Raw genomic sequence first — 16923 nt, 5'->3', positions numbered from 1 at the left:
TGTACACAAACACGGCATCTAAATGGGCTGATGTGATGGACCAGTGTGATCCACAATGTGGTAAAATCAAGAAAAGATATATCCAAATGCGGGAGTCAACACGATAAGCAAAGGGGAGGCCTAGAAAAATAGATAAAACAGAATCTATCAACCTGATTCAAATTACAATACAGATACAATGCCGATAATATTACCTTTAGCTTCTTCTTCTTCTCTAATGGTTCCAACCAACAGTAAACCATTTCTTCCTCAAAACTCTTTCTTCAAATTCTCTTCTGTTTTCATTATCAACAACACTAGTAATAATGACAAAAGTATCTCTTACTCTTATAATCCTTCTCGAAGACTCGCTCTCTTTCAACTTGGCACCGGTAAGCACCTCATACAATCTCAAATCTCTTGATTTCTGTATTTTTAATTGGTAAATCGTTTAATAGCAGATGTTTATTATTATTTTTTAATTTTTATGGTCTGTGATGTTATTTTCTTTTACTCGTTGGCGCAACGTAGTTATAGCGAAAGTATTTTTTTCTTTGTTTTTGTTTTCAAGCATACGTCAAGTATCTAGGCAAATTGTGTGCAGCATTGTCTGAGAATTTATAGTTGATATAAATCTATTGAATTTGAGTGCATGGTTGATACTTTCTATGATATATGGTAATGTGTAGTCTTGGTTACAAAGGCATTATGTTTCTGTTGTCTACTTGTTTGGTTGGTCAGAACTCTGTTGAGAAGAATAAAGAATATGGATGTGTGAATCTTAGATTATTCAGTTGGCTCAATTAAGCTCCTATTTTTGGTGCATCAGCCCCAATCTTTTTATGCCAAAGAGCAAAGAGTTTTTGATTTTTTTTTCTTTTTTAATTTACATATCCTTGGCAACCTAATTGACTTTTCTTAATGTGGTGATTTTGTTAGCACTTATCCTTTTTTTTTTTTTTCCCATTTTCTGTTGTTGGTTATAACTTTTTTTTTTTTTTTTTCTGCTCATAGATTCCTGTACTTGTTAATTGATTTGATCATTTTTTAGATGATTTGATCAAGCTTAAGGGCTACCACTAAATCCGGCTTGAGATGTATGTTAATAATGCATCAAATGGTTTTAGTTTCTTCTCTTCTAATGAACATTTTGCATTTATCCAGCTATCCCGCAATCACAGTTGTTCGATGCTAAAGCATCTAGATTCTTAAGAGCAGATGGGAGTACAACAGAGGCCAGCACATCTGGAAATATGGCACCGACAAGCACCACTGTCACTGAGCAAAATGCATTAGAGTGGGTTAAAAATGACAAGAGAAAAATGCTTCATGTTGTTTATCGTGTTGGAGACTTGGACAAGACTATAAAGTATGCTGCTAGTTTCAATAATCCACCTTTCATTTATTTTGTCTTCAGTGACACAGGTATTATTTGGTATAATAAATCACTAAATAGCTTGTGAATATTGCAGATTTTACACTGAATGCTTGGGGATGAAGCTTTTAAGAAAGCGTGACTTACCAGAGGAGAGATACACAAATGCTTTTCTTGGATATGGGCCTGAAGATTCCCATTTTGTTGTTGAACTTACTTACAGTGAGTTATAATTCCATATCATTGTGTTTTAATGCTAATATGTATCTTGTTTGCCAATGATATTTAGCAAATATTCCAATCTTTTATGGTAGGTTTCATATTTTTCTAAGTTTTATGTGTTTTATCTTTCATTTGTTTTTCTTTTGGATATAATTTGGTGATGCTTGCAGATTATGGAATTGATAAATATGACATTGGAACTGGATTTGGCCATTTTGGCATTGCAGTAGAGGATGTGAGTTCCCCTCTCCTGAAATGATTGCATTCTTTTCCAAGTTAGACTAAGGTAATTGATGAATCATAGTGCTTTTTTTGTATTCAAACATTTTTTTGTAGGTTGCAAAAACAGTGGATCTTGTGAAGGCAAAGGGAGGCAAAGTTACGAGGGAACCTGGTCCTGTTAAAGGTGGCAAAACAATAATTGCTTTCATTGAAGATTCAGATGGTTATAAATTTGAGCTTTTGGAGAGGGGCCCAACACCTGAGCCCCTATGTCAGGTAATGCTTAGAGTGGGTGATCTTGATCGCTCTATCAATTTCTACAAGAAGGTGAGCAGTATTCTTTCCCTTTTAGTAGCTGCTGTCTTTATTAAATATTAGGACTCCTATTTTCTTATTTCACTGTTATTTGCTTGGTGTTCTGCTGCTTGTCATTCCTGCATACTGAAGGCTTTTGGCATGGAACTTCTCCGCAAAAGAGATAATCCTGAGAACAAGGTAATTTTACAACTGCCCACTAACAAACTCCAGAATCTTTCAAGTTTTCTGGTTTTTTGTTTATTCTAAGGATAAATGTGTCTACTTTCGTCTAAGTACACGGTTCCCTTCATGAATTTTTACCCTGCAACGAAAGTAACAAGCACAATATACGAAATCTGGATCCCTTACCATCCACATTTATCCCACTTATTTTTCTAAAGATGTTATCAATGTTGGATTCATCTGATGGATTGGTTAGTCCTATGTTTCTGATTCTTAAATTTGGATGTATTTGTTCACTCCATCATTCATACTTGTTCCCTTTTCTCCTGTAAATATGCACTGTGTGGGGAATGTATCCCACAGTTCTGTCTAGTGATGGTGCCAAGAAGGGTTCCCAATCATTTGAAGATAGGAACTTAATATTGCTGCAAAATTATGTAGTTGATATTCTAATAGTTCTATTGTTTTCTGAGATGTTTGCTCTTGCCTGCAACATCCGCCCAATCTTTAGGTTATCATCTGCTAGTTGGTGCTCTGATTGGTTTTAAGTTGTTTTTCTTCAGTACACTATTGCCATGATGGGATATGGTCCTGAAGATAAAAATGCAGTGCTGGAACTGACATATAATTATGGGGTCACAGATTACGACAAAGGAAATGGTTATGCTCAGGTAAATTCTTCAATTTTCCTGCTATATATGTTTTTTTAGGGAATTTCAGCAGCATGTATATGATTCTTGTTAACTGTGCTTGTTTTTATCAGAATCGCTTCTCATCCCTTATCAGGCAGATTCAATTTCATTATATGGAGACTAATTGTTTAAATTTTAACAGATTGCGATCGGTACAGATGATGTTTACAAGACTGCTGAAGCAATCAAACTGTGTGGTGGAAAGATTACTCGTGAACCTGGGCCCTTGCCAGGTATCAACACCAAGATTACTGCTTGCTTGGATCCTGATGGTTGGAAATCGGTATGGCTTCTTTATAGCTGGCGGCCTATCTTTCAAATGAAAGAAGTTCATTTATTCCATAGTGACATAGTTCTGTGGCTTAGGTGTAATAGGTTTTCTCTAAAATTGAAGCCTTTGAAGGCATAATTGAAATTTCAAGAAAAAGGATCTTAATTAAAAGAAATGGAATGATAAGATACAGACCTTCTAAAATAAGGCTTCTCACAAGAGCTCTTATAAATGAGCTGGTTTGGAGAACGCGGCAGGCAGAACTTTTTTTTTTTTTTTTTTGTCGTCTCACTAATGGCGTTGGTTTCAGTAACTCCACATTTTAGTGAACTAATCTTGACAGATTTTTCTAATAGTGGTCTCAATATCAATTAAATGATTCTAATAGGAACCCACTTCCCAAATTGATAGAAATTGAGCTGAGCAGTTGGCCTTTGATAGGAATTGGGTTGGACAGTGGGCTTTTTGTGGGCTTGGATAGAACTTTCCTTGGAAAACCTTGTCAAGGGAGGATGCCCAACTACTTATAAACCACATGCCTACCCCTTTTCCCTCTCAATGTGGCATCCTAACAGATTCTTTGTTCAATTCTTAGTGTTATGATTAAAGAGGATAACCATTTATTAAGCAATACATGCTTTTTAGGGTTATAGCTTTTGTTTTTTTTAACTGGCAAAAGGGATCCTGGAGATATTGTCTCATTCTTTTTCTCTCTGTCCTGTAGGTCTTTGTTGACAATATTGATTTTCTGAAGGAGCTAGAGTGACCATGACATCATTGTAGTCGCCACATCACTTGACTGAATCTATGGAGATTCATTACAATTTTGTCGATTAGAAATTGCCTTCCAATGAACTTTATATTTCCAGAATGACCTAATGATGGAATATTCCTAATCCCACTTTGTAAATTTTGTTTTGTATCAATTATTGTAAGTATATTCTTACCCTTTGAGCAACATGTGCCTAAAAAGGAATGAAACACAATTCAAGTTACTGCTTTGCAGAATTCAAAATCTAATGTTCCATCAATCCAAACCCAAATGTTAACTTTAGTCTTAGAATTATCTTACGTTGGCACAGCAATTCAACATATAATGGATCCCATCAATCCACATCTGTTTGTCACCTTTATTTCTGCATTCAAATTCTATTATCCTGTCAGCTGTTTTTATCCCAAAATATGCTCTCTGCTCGCTGCTGTCTTCCCTCTCCCTTCCAGGCCATGTCGGAATGTCACAGTAGACTTCAGAGACTACACCTGCAACCATAGCATGGCTTAACTTGGTTGACGAGCGGAGTCAATGAGGTAATTGATTAATTTTGGTTACGAGACTTAACATACATTTCTTCTTTTTTGTGAATGTTCCTGCTATGTGCTTGCTTTTCATTTTAGCTACCACCTGTTATTCAAAAATTGAAATTATTTTTCTAAGAGGAAGAGTAAAAATATGACAAAAAAAAAATATTCTTTGTAATGAGATCCCGCAAAGCAAGCTCTTAATTGTTTGTTGGACTATACTTTGCTAATATTCATTCATTAAAGTTCTTCATACATAGATTGTTGGATTTATGGTGTGTTTTTGGCACTTTACCGCAGATTTGAATTAATGTGAAAGAAATTGCTGCTTCCAGTGTAAAGCTCCTGCTCCACATTTTACAATAGTTAATTATATGGTTTGCTAAAATTGCTGCAGCATTATAGTTTCTGGCCCCTTACGTTGTGAAAATAACCTTTCCTGTAACGTTTGAGGTTTCCCCCCCAGTAATACAAAGTTTAGTGCTTCGGGATGTTAGATTCTTGCCTTCTTGCCCCTTTTCATCAGCTAGAGCAAGGGTGTCATCCCATACCCCTTCTGCACCTTGCCCTTAAGATGGAAGCTCCTCGTAAGGCTGCACCATCAAGTGTTTCTTAGTTAACAGTCACCACTTTTTAAGAATATTTTAATTGAAGTTCAATGGTGTCCATCATCTGGAACTGCACAGTGCAGCCTAGTGTGTAGGCTTTCAATTGGTCAACTTTATATGGGTCAATATAGCAATGATTTGAACAACTGAAGTGTATTGCCTAAACCTGTAGCCGCTCCGCTTGTTAGGGTCATGATATCTCCATTATTCCTGCGTTAATTGCAGAGTTGACGACTGTTAAGATTTGTTCATGATCTGCCCCCTTGTCCTCTGCAATCTCTATGCGTAATGCCACTAATGCCGCTGCAGATGCAACCGCGGCTGATGTTTTGGAAGATTTCTTCTGCTTGTCCGTCGCCATTTCCTGTAAGGTTGTATCTGAGCAGTAATTGCTGCAATGCAGCAGCAACCCCGACCACAGATACAGCTGCGTGAAGTTGGGCATTATGAGCTCGAATCTCTTGCTTTTTCCTTTCCTTTTGATCTTTCAACCATCTCCCCACTGTTCGCCCTCTCACCATGCTCTTGTATAGCTGAGGACATATATACAAAAAAGATCACAATGTGATGCTAAACTGAGGATTAGGTGATGTGGAATGATGAGATACCCCATTTTTGAGCATTTGTTGATTGGAAAGAAATTCTGGATGGAGTGCTTGATGAAGTAAAATAATTCCTGTAAAGATTATACAATTCTTTCTAGTTAAAAACAGGCAGTTGCTTATATTTATAGTCCTTGTTTTACATCTTTTCAATTCGGTGACTGAATAATTTAATTTAAGCCTATGAACAAAACCCCCGTCCAAAAAATTTAATGGAGGTTAAGATTTCAACTAATTTCTGATTAGGTTGTTACTATTTACAAAGGAGTGGAGAAAATATACCTTCATTTCTTCGCTGTCTCTCGGAAATCGGAGGACTGCTAATTTCATGAGTTACCGGCTGTTGGTAAAGAAGCCATAGCATATAGATTATGATTGCCAACACGTAAAAATATTATGACAAACAAAACACAGGAAAATGTTTTGAGTTTTGAAGGTGAAAAGAAATTTTCAAAGCTTTTAAGCAAGGGTTCTTACAGATTCCCTGAAAGCTGCGGACTTGCATCTTGTGTTTGAATGCTATTGCAACAGAAGATAAAGTTGAATTATCAATATGTTTCAAATTAAATGTGAGTGCCTGATAAAGCTTTGGAGAGCTCCTGGCCGATGGCCCCATGATCTAGCCAGAAACTCCATGGACCCGTAGAGTTTCTGGTGCAGCGGATGACAAGGGTAGCCAACTTGCAGGCCATTTTCATCTATATTTTCCAGCTTTTGCGATGAGCTTTTCATGCTGCATGAACTCACTAACACCACCAATCAAAGTAAGTGAATGGGTGCTGAAAAGTTTCTTCAGAAAATGGGGTTATAATCACACAAAAAAAACTTACTTTCAAGGAGTGTTACTTCACTCGGCTAAGTTTCCTTTATGGTTTGGATGCAACTTCTCATGCAAGAAAGGAGGCATGCAAGAATTAGATGATGATGAAGAGGAAGTAACAGTGAGTCAGATATTTAAAATCCTAATTTGCTGCATAATATTTGTTTATTGTGAAAGAAATTTATCAAAAGGAAAAGTGGAAACGTTATTCAATACTGCAGAAAAATGGCCCTCATTAAAGGGTGTGTTCCTCTTTTGTCTGATCAACTACCAGAATGTGCTTTTGTGCTTTTAGAAATAAAGCTGAAGCCATGTTTTTTGAGCGGCGGGATTCATCATGACTTTGTCCCCTGTTGTCACCATTAACACTGTCTAAGTATGAAATTGGGGCCCTCCTGCAAACGCCGAACTACCCTTTGGATAATGGCTAAATCACACACTGTTCAGGAGATTTGGTAGAGAATCAATGTTAGCATCCAAACACAGTAAGGTGTGATTATACGAGTTTAAGAAAGGAAAACTGTTTAAAGTGTTTTTCATTTTCATTTCCCAGAAAGAAGATGATGAAATCATAGTAAGATTCTGTTCCTTGGCACGCTCCTGCTACAACTAGAGGATTATGGGGAGTATTTTGCAATTCTCTTACGCATTTTTGCTTTTGTCTTTCACGACTAAAGAGAGTTAAAGATGTGAAGTAATCAATTGGGAAAGCCCACATACTCTTTATTCTTTTATAGTTCCAAATGGCGCCAAGTGCAAGTAGTACGGCTTCATAAAGAAAAAGCTCTCTGTTGATATTGGCAATGGGTTTGGTATAACTCAATTGAAAACCTTTTCTGTTTGGCATTTCTTCTCTTTCAAAATAAAGTTTAAGATCCAGGACCCCATCTACAAAACCCCAAGCATATATAAAAAATTTTTTATTTGGGTAGAACTAAAATAGAGAGATTTTGAAGCGTCAATTCCTTTCATCTTTGCTTTAAGTATCTAATCATGTCAACGAGCACTCAACTTGTATAGGTCCCACGTTCCACTGAAATGTATAGGAAACTTTGATGATCAAGTTTATTAATTTAATCATTGAAATTTTAGAATTCCAAGGTTGATTATCTCATAATTTTCAACACAAAGTCTACAACCCATGGTAGATTAATTTTATAATTACTAAAATTTTCCGAGGGCATGGCATGGGTATTATTATTATACAAGTCATTACAATAGATGATCATACGATGGAAACAGGTCCCAGTTCCACTCAGCCGCCATCCATCATCATGCTTAATACATAATACTTAATAACGCACCATTAACAATTACTGCCAAGGCATCAATACAAAATACCTAATCTCGCTAACAAAGTGATTTAGGGGTTGAAACTTTGAACCAATCAAAAGTGCAATTCGTAATAATAATTTTTTCCTTTTTATTATCATATCCATTATCATAGAGTCCATATACATGACAAAATCACACCCATTTCATTATTAAATTCAATTAACATCTAAAAATAAGAGTGACTCTTTTCTTCCGGTTTTTTTTTTTTGGGTTTTTTGCAACTTCATTATATTTGGTTTGGTGGACATTTTTTTTTATCCTTAGGAAGTTATGTCAGAACTTGGTAATTGAGATTACCTTCGTCTTCTAACCATTGTTTTAAAACCCGGATCGGAGAGTAACCCACTTTATTACCCAAGTCACAGGTCAACCAGTCCAATAAGTTAGACCAATTGATTGGACCAGTGATGTTAGCATAACCAAAAAAAATATCTTCTTTTTCTGAAAATTTCACATTTTCAATAAGAATACCAACTTAATTACTACCCAATTCAAACTCAATAACAATCTCAACATGATTTAACTACAATCCAAAGTCTCCAAACATTATCTATTACAAATTAAATGGCAAAATACATAATAACTAATAACAAAACCTTTGGTGTAAGTGTTTTTTACATACAAATTCAGTGAACAAATTATGCATCAAAGCAATAAATTATCAAATAAAGACAGTGAAAATATCTTTACAAAAGAAAAAAGCATCGTCTTCGTCGATTTTGAGCAAGAGAGGTGTTGACGTCATCGATTCCAACGAAGGAGGGAGGCGTCGTCGTCGCCAAAATCCAGCAAGTGAGATGCTACCTTCGTCGAGCAAGGGAGAAGGGAGGTGCGTCATTGCTGAAATCTAGTGAGAGAGGTGCTACCATCATCGAGCAAGGGAGAAGGCAAGTGCGTTATCGTCGAATTCCAGCGAGGGAGGTGCTGCCGTCGTCGAGCAAGAGTCCAAGGGAGAGTAGAGTTGAGATGGAGTTGAGAGATTGAATTGAGACTGAGTGCAGTTACTCATTGTTTTAAAACCCGGATCGGAGGGCAACCCATTTTGCTACCTGGGTCACGGGTCAACCAGTTGGACCGATAACATCAGCAATATTTTATTTTAAAAAAATTACATATTAACCCCTTAAATTTCAATATATTACAATAATTCCCCTAAAAAAGTTCAAATTAGTTCCTAAAATTTTTATTTGTTTCAAAAATTCCCCAAGAAAATTATCAATTAACCCCTAAACTTTGGACATCTCCAAAACACCCCTATAAAATTACAAATTAACCCATATAATTTTAAAATATTACAAAAACCCCCCTAAGACCTAAACCGAACCGAAGAAGCTATTGGGTCCCGATCCAACCGACCAGTTCGATCTTTAAAACAGAGCAATTACTTTGAAAAGGGAGTTGCAATTTTGGAGAGTCGAGAGATTAAAGAAAGTGAAGTGAAGTGGAGTGGAGTCGCATGAAAAATACTTAGATTTAGGGTTTTTTCCATTTGAAACATTGACCCAGTTTACTAAGCAGTCCGGTTCGACCGGGCGGGTTGCACTGTTTATCCGGTTTAATAGCGGGTTTAAACAATTTTTTAATTAATAACGGTTTTATATTAGTTCGGACCGGACACACAATCGAGTCCCGGTCGAACCGGTTGGACCGACCGGTCCGGTTCGGTCCAGCTTTTAAAACAGAGCTTCTAACAATAGTCTTCTAACAGCTTAAGCATGGACGAAGAGCTATAAGCTTCTATTTAAGGTCTAAAGGTGTCTTGCAAGTTGCATCAACACCTATGAGTGGGAAAACTCGTAAATATGAAAGTCCTAAAGCATGCTTCATGCAAAGGCAGATCAACACAAGCATGAACATTGTGTAGCAACCAGATTATAAAAATGCTCTTCCATCCAAACTGTTATAGTTTCCCTGAAATCCCAGATCTAATTTTCCCTGAAAAAATACACAATAATGTGAGCATAAATTTCCAAAGAGAAAAATAAATAGAAAATGACAGTGATTTTTGTTGGACATGTTCCTGCAATCTTGCAGCTAACGAATGATAGCAGACAGTGAAAAAAGAAATACTTGTGTTATTTAAAAGAGCAGAAGTGAAGTGCATCAAATACCTCATAGTCACTAAAATATTAAGATACCAGAAATCCATTCAACAAGCAAGGTGGACTTCCTCCCTTTCATATATTAAACCCTCCTCTCACACCAAATCTGAATCATATTGATCTGGCAAACAAGACACAAAGCACAGAAATGCCATAGAAGTTCAATATGCAGTAAAACAATAACAGTAACAGAAATAAAATCCATAAAACTTAGCATGATAATCCGGTACCTGAAACGCTGGATTAATCCTTTTATTTTTCAGATTCTGAAGGATGTGGGTACCTAGATTCAAACTGATCCAGGTAAACATCCAGCAATTTGTTCCAGAAAACAAAAGGCAACAAGGATAGAGCATGAGAATCCTGAATTATATGAGATACATTACCAAAACAACCATATAACTCAAAACAGACTTTCTCATCTATTAACAGAAGAATGGAAGAAACTTTACATATAATCCATTGAATAATTAGACACGAATCTGGCTTCAGTCATTTTTCCCATCTATGCACGCATGAAAAAACCAAGCTTTGATGGGCCAGGTCTTGGCACCATCCAATGTGTCTGTGCTTGTAGTCACCTTATAAAAATTACATTATACGATCTGGCAGATCTTGCCACAAAGAATTCAAGCTACCAAACTTCACGAAGCTTGCAAAATTGTGTTTCCAGATCCCTTCAAATCATGGCTGAAAAGACCAACACCAATGCTTAGTAGATGATCAATATCATGAAGTACATAATATACCAGAAAATAAAGCCAGAGAATGTAAAGTTCCAGTACCAATTACTTAGCAGAAGAATTTCGGTATAATGATGGCATCCAGCTGCTTGAAGCACCAGTTCTGTTTCCATTTCCACGACCAGCATTTGCAGCCTCATCTGGTCCCTCAGGTAAATTTCTTTTGAAAGCACTGGGCACAGCGAATGAAGTAGATGGCATTGGTGCATTGCTCACATTCTGCAACAAGCATATTTTATGCTGGGATTTATAATGACTGGATATAAAGAGAAACTCCATCACAGTGAAACTCCTAAATGCAACTTAAAGATAGAGATAAGCTGTATCAAGTTCATCATGCATAAACATATGTTTTACAGCATAGATGACTTACATGCTTCTCAATCGGGTTACTGGAACCTACATTCTGAGATATTGATGATCCAAGATGCATATCCATATCTGGACGAGTGAGCTTATATGATCCCCTCCGATCCATAACCTCAGCAGAATTTGACGCATCATTGACTCCTAAAATCCAAGAATGAACCCAAGGTATGATGGATTTTGCAAAATAGGATTCCAAAAACTTAAGAATCAAATATGAGATTGCCAATTATGAAGAATCAGATGATACATAGAATGGATATAAAATAAAAACCAATTTAACACACAGGCGGGAATTAACCATTGCATACCAAACCCAAAACTGTAAATGAACAGAAGTAAATTTCATTTGAAAGTTGTGCAAACTACTAGATTAGGGTGAGGGGTCCTTGTGGGAGGAACCCTTATTAAGAATCTGGAAGCATGGTCTAAATCAGTTTTTAAGATGCATAAATATATTGATCATTATCATGTACAAAATAAAGGCTTCTCCGATCTAATGGAGATACAACCATATGATAATAACAAATAGAAGATCTTAACATGTTTTTCTTGATCATGATCAGTACTTAAAAGTGTAATATATTTTACTCTATGTTAGGATCCCGCATTGGAAGGGAAAAGGTTGAACATGTGGGTTATAAAGGGCTTGAACACCCTCTCTTGGCAGGCCGGTTTTCCAAGAAGAGTTCTACCCAAGTCTACAAAAGGCCCACTGCCCAACCCAATTGTTTGAGTTGTTAAATGGATATCTATCAAATGGTATCAGAACCAAACCCCGCCCCAGCCCATGTTCCGAAAGGGGCAACCTGGGAAAGGGCTCCCTAGGAAAGGGCGACCTCTGAGAGTAGGCCACTTAGAGGGAAGTCGTCCAAAGTGGACCAACGATGTTTCGGAAGGGGTGACCTAGGAGAGTAGGCCACCCAGAGTGAAGCCGTCCAAAGCGGGTCAACATGGACGTTGGGTCTCGAAGCCTGAGGGAATGTTAGAATCCCAAATTGGAAGGGATAATGGTGGGCATGTAGGTTATAAAGGGCTTAAGAACCCTCCCTTGACAAGCCAGTTTTCCAATGAGAGTTCTACCCAAGCTCACAAATGGCTTACTGCCAGCCCAATTGTTTGAGTTATTAAATGGGTATCTATCAAAATTTGGCTCACTGCCCAGCCCAATTGTTTGAGTTGTTCAATGAGTGTCTATCACTGTACAACAAAAAAGAAAGCTTATTTATTTAATCTAATAAGAAACTTATATTCCATCTGCTAACACTCTGCCAGACAAAAAGTTTTGAAACATAAACTAGGCAGGCTGTGAGCTTACCTTTAAGTTTATTTGTATCCATAGGCCTTGCTCGACTGCTAGTCACCCTAGAAGCTGGCAGCAAACCCTGAAAAATTTCATGTGTAAAAGACAAACCACAAGGAAGGGCAATAGAAACATGAAGTAGTTTAAATGTGATTTGTAAATTTATAAATGTTTTCTGTTTATGCCCAAAATCCCTTGACCTCGCTTATTTTGTTGACCAAGTTTAAAACTAAGGACTACTTCCAACCTTGGCAACCAAAAAAACATGTGTGATATAATTATGTCCCAAGTAGACAGCCCCAAGGGATTTAAACATCAGAATTCTTGCTTGGAACCAAGGGTCTTATCCACTCAATCCAACCCCTTGGAATTATCTAAAAATGAATTATAAGTCAAAATAACTTTTCTTGGGAGAACTAAAAGAAAATGAAGGAAAGCATTTTGGAAAGCTTCAACAAAAATGCAAGCTCATGCATACAAGCCTTAAAAGTGATTGCTAGGAAAAAACTGATAGAAAACACGTCATAAAGAAACTAACAGGTGATTGAGCCGGTATCTTTGTCTTTTGTGTCTGCTGGTACTTGAGAATGGTCCAGTCAAAGATGTAATCGAACTCAAATCCTGTCGGATATGAGAACAACAATGTAAATATATCCCCACTAGATAGAACTATCAAATTCAGAGTGTGCCCAAAGTATGAGACTTGATAAGCCATGGAATGAAGAGAAAATATGAACATGATAAATTTACATAGTCAATTACCTTCTCGAGTAAACAAGTCTTGGAATAGGCGTTTCAAGAATCCATAATCAGGCCGCTGGTCAAATGTTAAAGAGTGACAATAATGGAAGTAGGAAGCAAATTCCACAGGATGAGACTTGCACAGGACCTTTAGAATATAGATTTGACGTCAACTTAATTTGTCATAGTAGTTAAAAAAAATAATTGCTTCATCAACAATAACAGCAGTCCAGAAATTAAAAGTTAAAAGACATTATTAATAAACCACCAGATTTTTTCCCAAAATATGAAAGAAAAAATAACACAAATCCATTCCAAAGTAAGAAAAAGCACAAAAAAAATCATACCGTTTACAGATTTTACTAGAACAATGATGTAAAAATTGAACAGTTTTGTAGAAAGAGAACATTTTTTAGAAAAGAAAAATCCAGAGAGCCAATAAATATAAAAGACGTATATTTTCTCCAATTCAAGCCAGGAATTAAAACAAAGTGAAAATAGAAAACAACAGCATACCTCAATAGGGGTTGATACCTTCTTCTCACATATTTTGTCATACTTTTGCTTTTTTGTAGCAGCTTTCAGACCCTGCCAAGGGAGGCTAAAAGCAGAATCATTCGATTAGAGTCATATGGTCGGAATCATATCTTCTAGTTATAACATCCCAACCCCTCAAAGTTATTTAAATGACAGTTAAAAACCACATAAAATTGTGGTTCACAACAGCAGCTAAAATTGACACGGACCAAAACTAAGAGACAAGGTTCCCAAAAGTGGAGCAGAAATAAACATACCTTCCTCGTAAAAAATACAAGAGAACATAGCCCAAACTCTCCAAATCATCTCGTCTGCTTTGCTCTAGAGAAGATGAAAAGAAAAATATATGACAAAAGCTGCAGACCTTTATCAAGTCCATGAAATAGAATAATGAAAATATCTCTACATACCAATTCCTAGATGAGTATTGCAGCTTGCATAACGAGCAGTCCCCGTTAAGTTTTTGTTCTCTCTGAATGAGTTACAGAATAAGGAGGGAGAAAATAACATTAAGCAACTGGTGGCAGGAATATTTAACTTAAGCAAGACAAACAGCACAATATATCAAAATAAAAATTCAGAAAAAAGAACACAGAATCATAATTCTAAGCAAATTTGTCACATTGAGCTCAAAGATTGTCTAAGCTCCAATGTATAGATAAACATGAAAGCTTTTGATACCCAAGCTGCCTAGGCCAAATGAACATCTTAGGAAATATGTTGAAATAAAAGGCCAAGACCATAAGAACCTTACTTCCAGATAGGATCATACGATATAGCATACACCAGATGTGTAGCCTTTATAGTTCCCTATCTGTTCCATTAAATGACTTCCTTTGAGAATATCAGTCACCTAGTCCGAAAGAATTAATTTCAGTAATCCATAAAACTCTTCAGAAACTTTTTAAGAGAAAAAATTTCACAAAATCATTTTAAAATAGTTTCTCTTCTATGTTGAAATAATTGCATTCATTTTTATTATAGTATGATCCTAGGTCTCTAAACAAAAAGTCAGAAGTTCATATCCACATATTTCCCACCTAATAAAAGTTAGGGCACAATAGTAGTTGTAAATAATGCAGTGTACATGCAAGTGACGTTGGAAGAATTTCTGGGTACCAAATTAAATAAATAAATAATAACAAGTTAAAGAAACTGAACAACCTGTGACAATTTTCTTGATTCTTTTTTTTTTTTATGCTGTTAACCATCAACCCCACCCCCCTTAAATTTCACCACCTTAAGCAATATCTCATCAGACGAACGGTAAATTTAGTCCACAAGAATTTACTGGCAATAGAATGTTTGGGTAAACACAACCAAAAAAGTTTTTAAAATAAGGCATATATCATTAACTTCACTCATATGGGATAGATATTATGTGTACAGTACCACCCAAAATCAACAACAGCATGTGGACAACAGAAAAAGCAAAAACCGTATATATGGCAGGACTTCACAATTGATTATTCACCTGTAAGGAATATGGCGGTTTGTGGTGGAGTCCCGATATCTTTTTGCAAGTCCAAAATCAATAATATAGACCTGGTGATAGCATATAAAGAGAAATAAAATATGAGATAACAGAGTAATTCGTGTAAGTCAGATAATGAAGTAGTATGCCAAAGCACAATAATTACCTGATTTGCTTTCCTACCAAGACCCATGAGGAAGTTATCTGGTTTGATGTCTCTATGCAAAAACCCTTTGGAATGCACAAATTCTATTCTCGTAATCTGCAGCAGGGTGAACCCAACAATCAAGTGCATTAGAATATCTGTCTTTTTTTTATTCTTCTCTTCATCCAGGTTCATGTAAAAAACTCTGATCTTACTTCTTCTAATACTAAATCCCAAAATAATGATTATAGATAGGCTGACTACAACAACAATCACCCCCAAAAATCAAGAAACATATTTGCTAATTACCATCTGATCAGCCAGCATCAAGACAGATTTCAGTGAAAACTTCCTCCCACAGTAGACAAATAGATCTTCAAGACTCGGTCCTAGCAAGTCAAGAACTAGAACGTTATCATCGCCATCTACTCCATACCATTTGATGCTCGGAACACCGCCTGAAGCAGAAAAGACATGTCAAACCAGCATCAACAATAGCACATAAAAAAAAAAAAAAAAAAAAGAAAAAAAAACCATTGACTCATACTTCCTCCTTGAAGATTCTTATATATCTTGGCTTCATATAGCAACTGTGGATGTTTGGTTTTGTTGTTTTCCTGCAAAACCAAAAGAGAACACAAAATGTAGCCCGTGCCCATAAATTCTCCAGAGGTATATAAATACGACTGCAGCCAATTAAAAAATTATGACGACTTGGTGTAAAACTTGGAAAGAGAAACTTAAACCTAAAAGCTTAACAAGCCAAAGGAAATAAAGCAGCATAGCGAAATTCATGACAAATTTTACCAAATGGTGATAAATATCTAGAGGCTTGATACTTAAATAAGGACGTAAATTCTCTAAAATTGAAGTTTGCAAAATCAGTGACCACAAAACTTTAGGTCAACTAAAAACAGTTCATATCCATGAATTATTAAAAAAGATTCATCAAGAACTTCAATCTTATTCTTCATATTGAAAGCTGTCCATATACACAGAACAATCAGCTCAAACTTTATACATTTCAAACAATTACAGTCCAAGAGACTCACAATTTTAACTGCCACGATTTCATTGGTGTCGACATGGGTCGCTGAAACAATTAAGGAAAGAATTAACCAGTTTCCTTTAACAATGATCAAGAAAATTGAAAATTATATAAGATATTGGCATACCAAGAAATATTTCACCAAAAGATCCGCTTCCAATTTTGCGACCTAACTTGTACTTGTCTCCGATAATTCTCTCCATCTCTCTCTTTTAGCTAATAGCTTTAGGATTGAGTTGAATTTCAACGTGAGAGAGAGAGATTTAGGGTTTTAGGTGGAAGATTGTTAGGGAGAGGGAGAGGGAGAGGGAGAGGGAGGGCGATCGAGGAGAGCGAGAGGTGCGAGCGGGGGTAGTTAATGAGATTTTAGAAAAGTGAGGGGTTTTATCGAATTCTATACTTTGAAATTATAGTTGGGAAGGTGGTTGGTTTAGGATTTGATTTGTATTGTTCGATTTATAGTTCATGAGAATTGCGTGACGGCGTCTTGAAATCCTTTGGATATTATTTCAAGTAACCCAAGGAAATGACGTTTCTAATTTTCTGGTTGTCAAAAAGA

The 16923-nt window shown here is 36.3% G+C and overlaps 2 protein-coding genes and 1 pseudogene across 6 annotated transcripts; 1 reads left to right on the top strand and 2 right to left on the bottom strand.

Annotated features, from left to right (window-relative positions):
- The first annotated feature begins 195 nt into the window (after positions 1-195).
- LOC116114623 (probable lactoylglutathione lyase, chloroplastic) lies at positions 196-4100 on the top strand. Of its 2 annotated transcripts, none has more exons than XM_031400766.1 (9): positions 196-371; positions 1144-1348; positions 1452-1576; positions 1747-1811; positions 1913-2074; positions 2246-2293; positions 2842-2949; positions 3113-3253; positions 3966-4100. In XM_031400766.1, exons 1-9 carry the CDS (start codon positions 218-220, stop codon positions 4005-4007), a joined length of 1050 nt encoding a protein of 349 aa, XP_031256626.1. In that variant the 5' UTR covers positions 196-217; the 3' UTR covers positions 4008-4100. The 2 variants fall into 2 exon arrangements, with proteins under 2 accessions (XP_031256626.1, XP_031256625.1); XM_031400765.1 differs by having other exon boundaries at positions 1913-2125.
- A 747-nt stretch (positions 4101-4847) lies between these two features.
- LOC116114616 lies at positions 4848-6080 on the bottom strand (annotated as a pseudogene).
- Positions 6081-9580: 3500 nt separating this feature from the next.
- Positions 9581-16789, bottom strand: LOC116114622 (casein kinase 1-like protein 3). 4 transcript variants are annotated; one of them, XM_031400761.1, is made up of 18 exons: positions 16492-16789; positions 16369-16409; positions 15864-15933; positions 15626-15774; positions 15338-15433; positions 15172-15242; positions 14108-14169; positions 13955-14018; positions 13677-13761; positions 13182-13308; positions 12958-13040; positions 12435-12501; positions 11124-11260; positions 10793-10969; positions 10460-10697; positions 10238-10370; positions 10017-10128; positions 9581-9840 (listed from the first exon to the last, which is right to left on the bottom strand). In XM_031400761.1, exons 1-14 carry the CDS (start codon positions 16565-16567, stop codon positions 10796-10798), a joined length of 1302 nt encoding a protein of 433 aa, XP_031256621.1. In that variant the 5' UTR covers positions 16568-16789; the 3' UTR covers positions 9581-9840; positions 10017-10128; positions 10238-10370; positions 10460-10697; positions 10793-10795. The 4 variants fall into 4 exon arrangements, with proteins under 4 accessions (XP_031256621.1, XP_031256623.1, XP_031256622.1 ...); XM_031400763.1 differs by having other exon boundaries at positions 10238-10301; XM_031400762.1 differs by having other exon boundaries at positions 10589-10697.
- Between the last annotated feature and the right edge of the window lie 134 nt (positions 16790-16923).

Source organism: Pistacia vera, unplaced genomic scaffold (assembly GCF_008641045.1).
Source record: "Pistacia vera cultivar Batoury unplaced genomic scaffold, PisVer_v2 Contig715, whole genome shotgun sequence".
Lineage (NCBI taxonomy): Eukaryota > Viridiplantae > Streptophyta > Magnoliopsida > Sapindales > Anacardiaceae > Pistacia > Pistacia vera.
This window is presented reverse-complemented; position numbering and strand designations above follow the sequence as displayed.

What these genes read in the sequence shown, in the direction of transcription:
- LOC116114623 (XM_031400765.1), top strand. Translation starts at nt 218, where the DNA reads ATGGTTCCAACCAACAGTAAACCATTTCTTCCTCAAAACTCTTTCTTC. An exon ending in TTGGCATTGCAGTAGAGGAT is followed by an intron (nt 1,812 to 1,912) that starts GTGAGTTCCCCT and finishes ATTTTTTTGTAG; the next exon opens with GTTGCAAAAACAGTGGATCT. An exon ending in GAGATAATCCTGAGAACAAG is followed by an intron (nt 2,294 to 2,841) that starts GTAATTTTACAA and finishes GTTTTTCTTCAG; the next exon opens with TACACTATTGCCATGATGGG.
- LOC116114622 (XM_031400761.1), bottom strand. Translation starts at nt 16,567, where the DNA reads ATGGAGAGAATTATCGGAGACAAGTACAAGTTAGGTCGCAAAATTGGA. An exon ending in TAAGAATCTTCAAGGAGGAA is followed by an intron (nt 15,775 to 15,863) that starts GTATGAGTCAAT and finishes TTTCTGCTTCAG; the next exon opens with GCGGTGTTCCGAGCATCAAA. An exon ending in GTAACCCGATTGAGAAGCAT is followed by an intron (nt 10,970 to 11,123) that starts GTAAGTCATCTA and finishes TGCTTGTTGCAG; the next exon opens with AATGTGAGCAATGCACCAAT.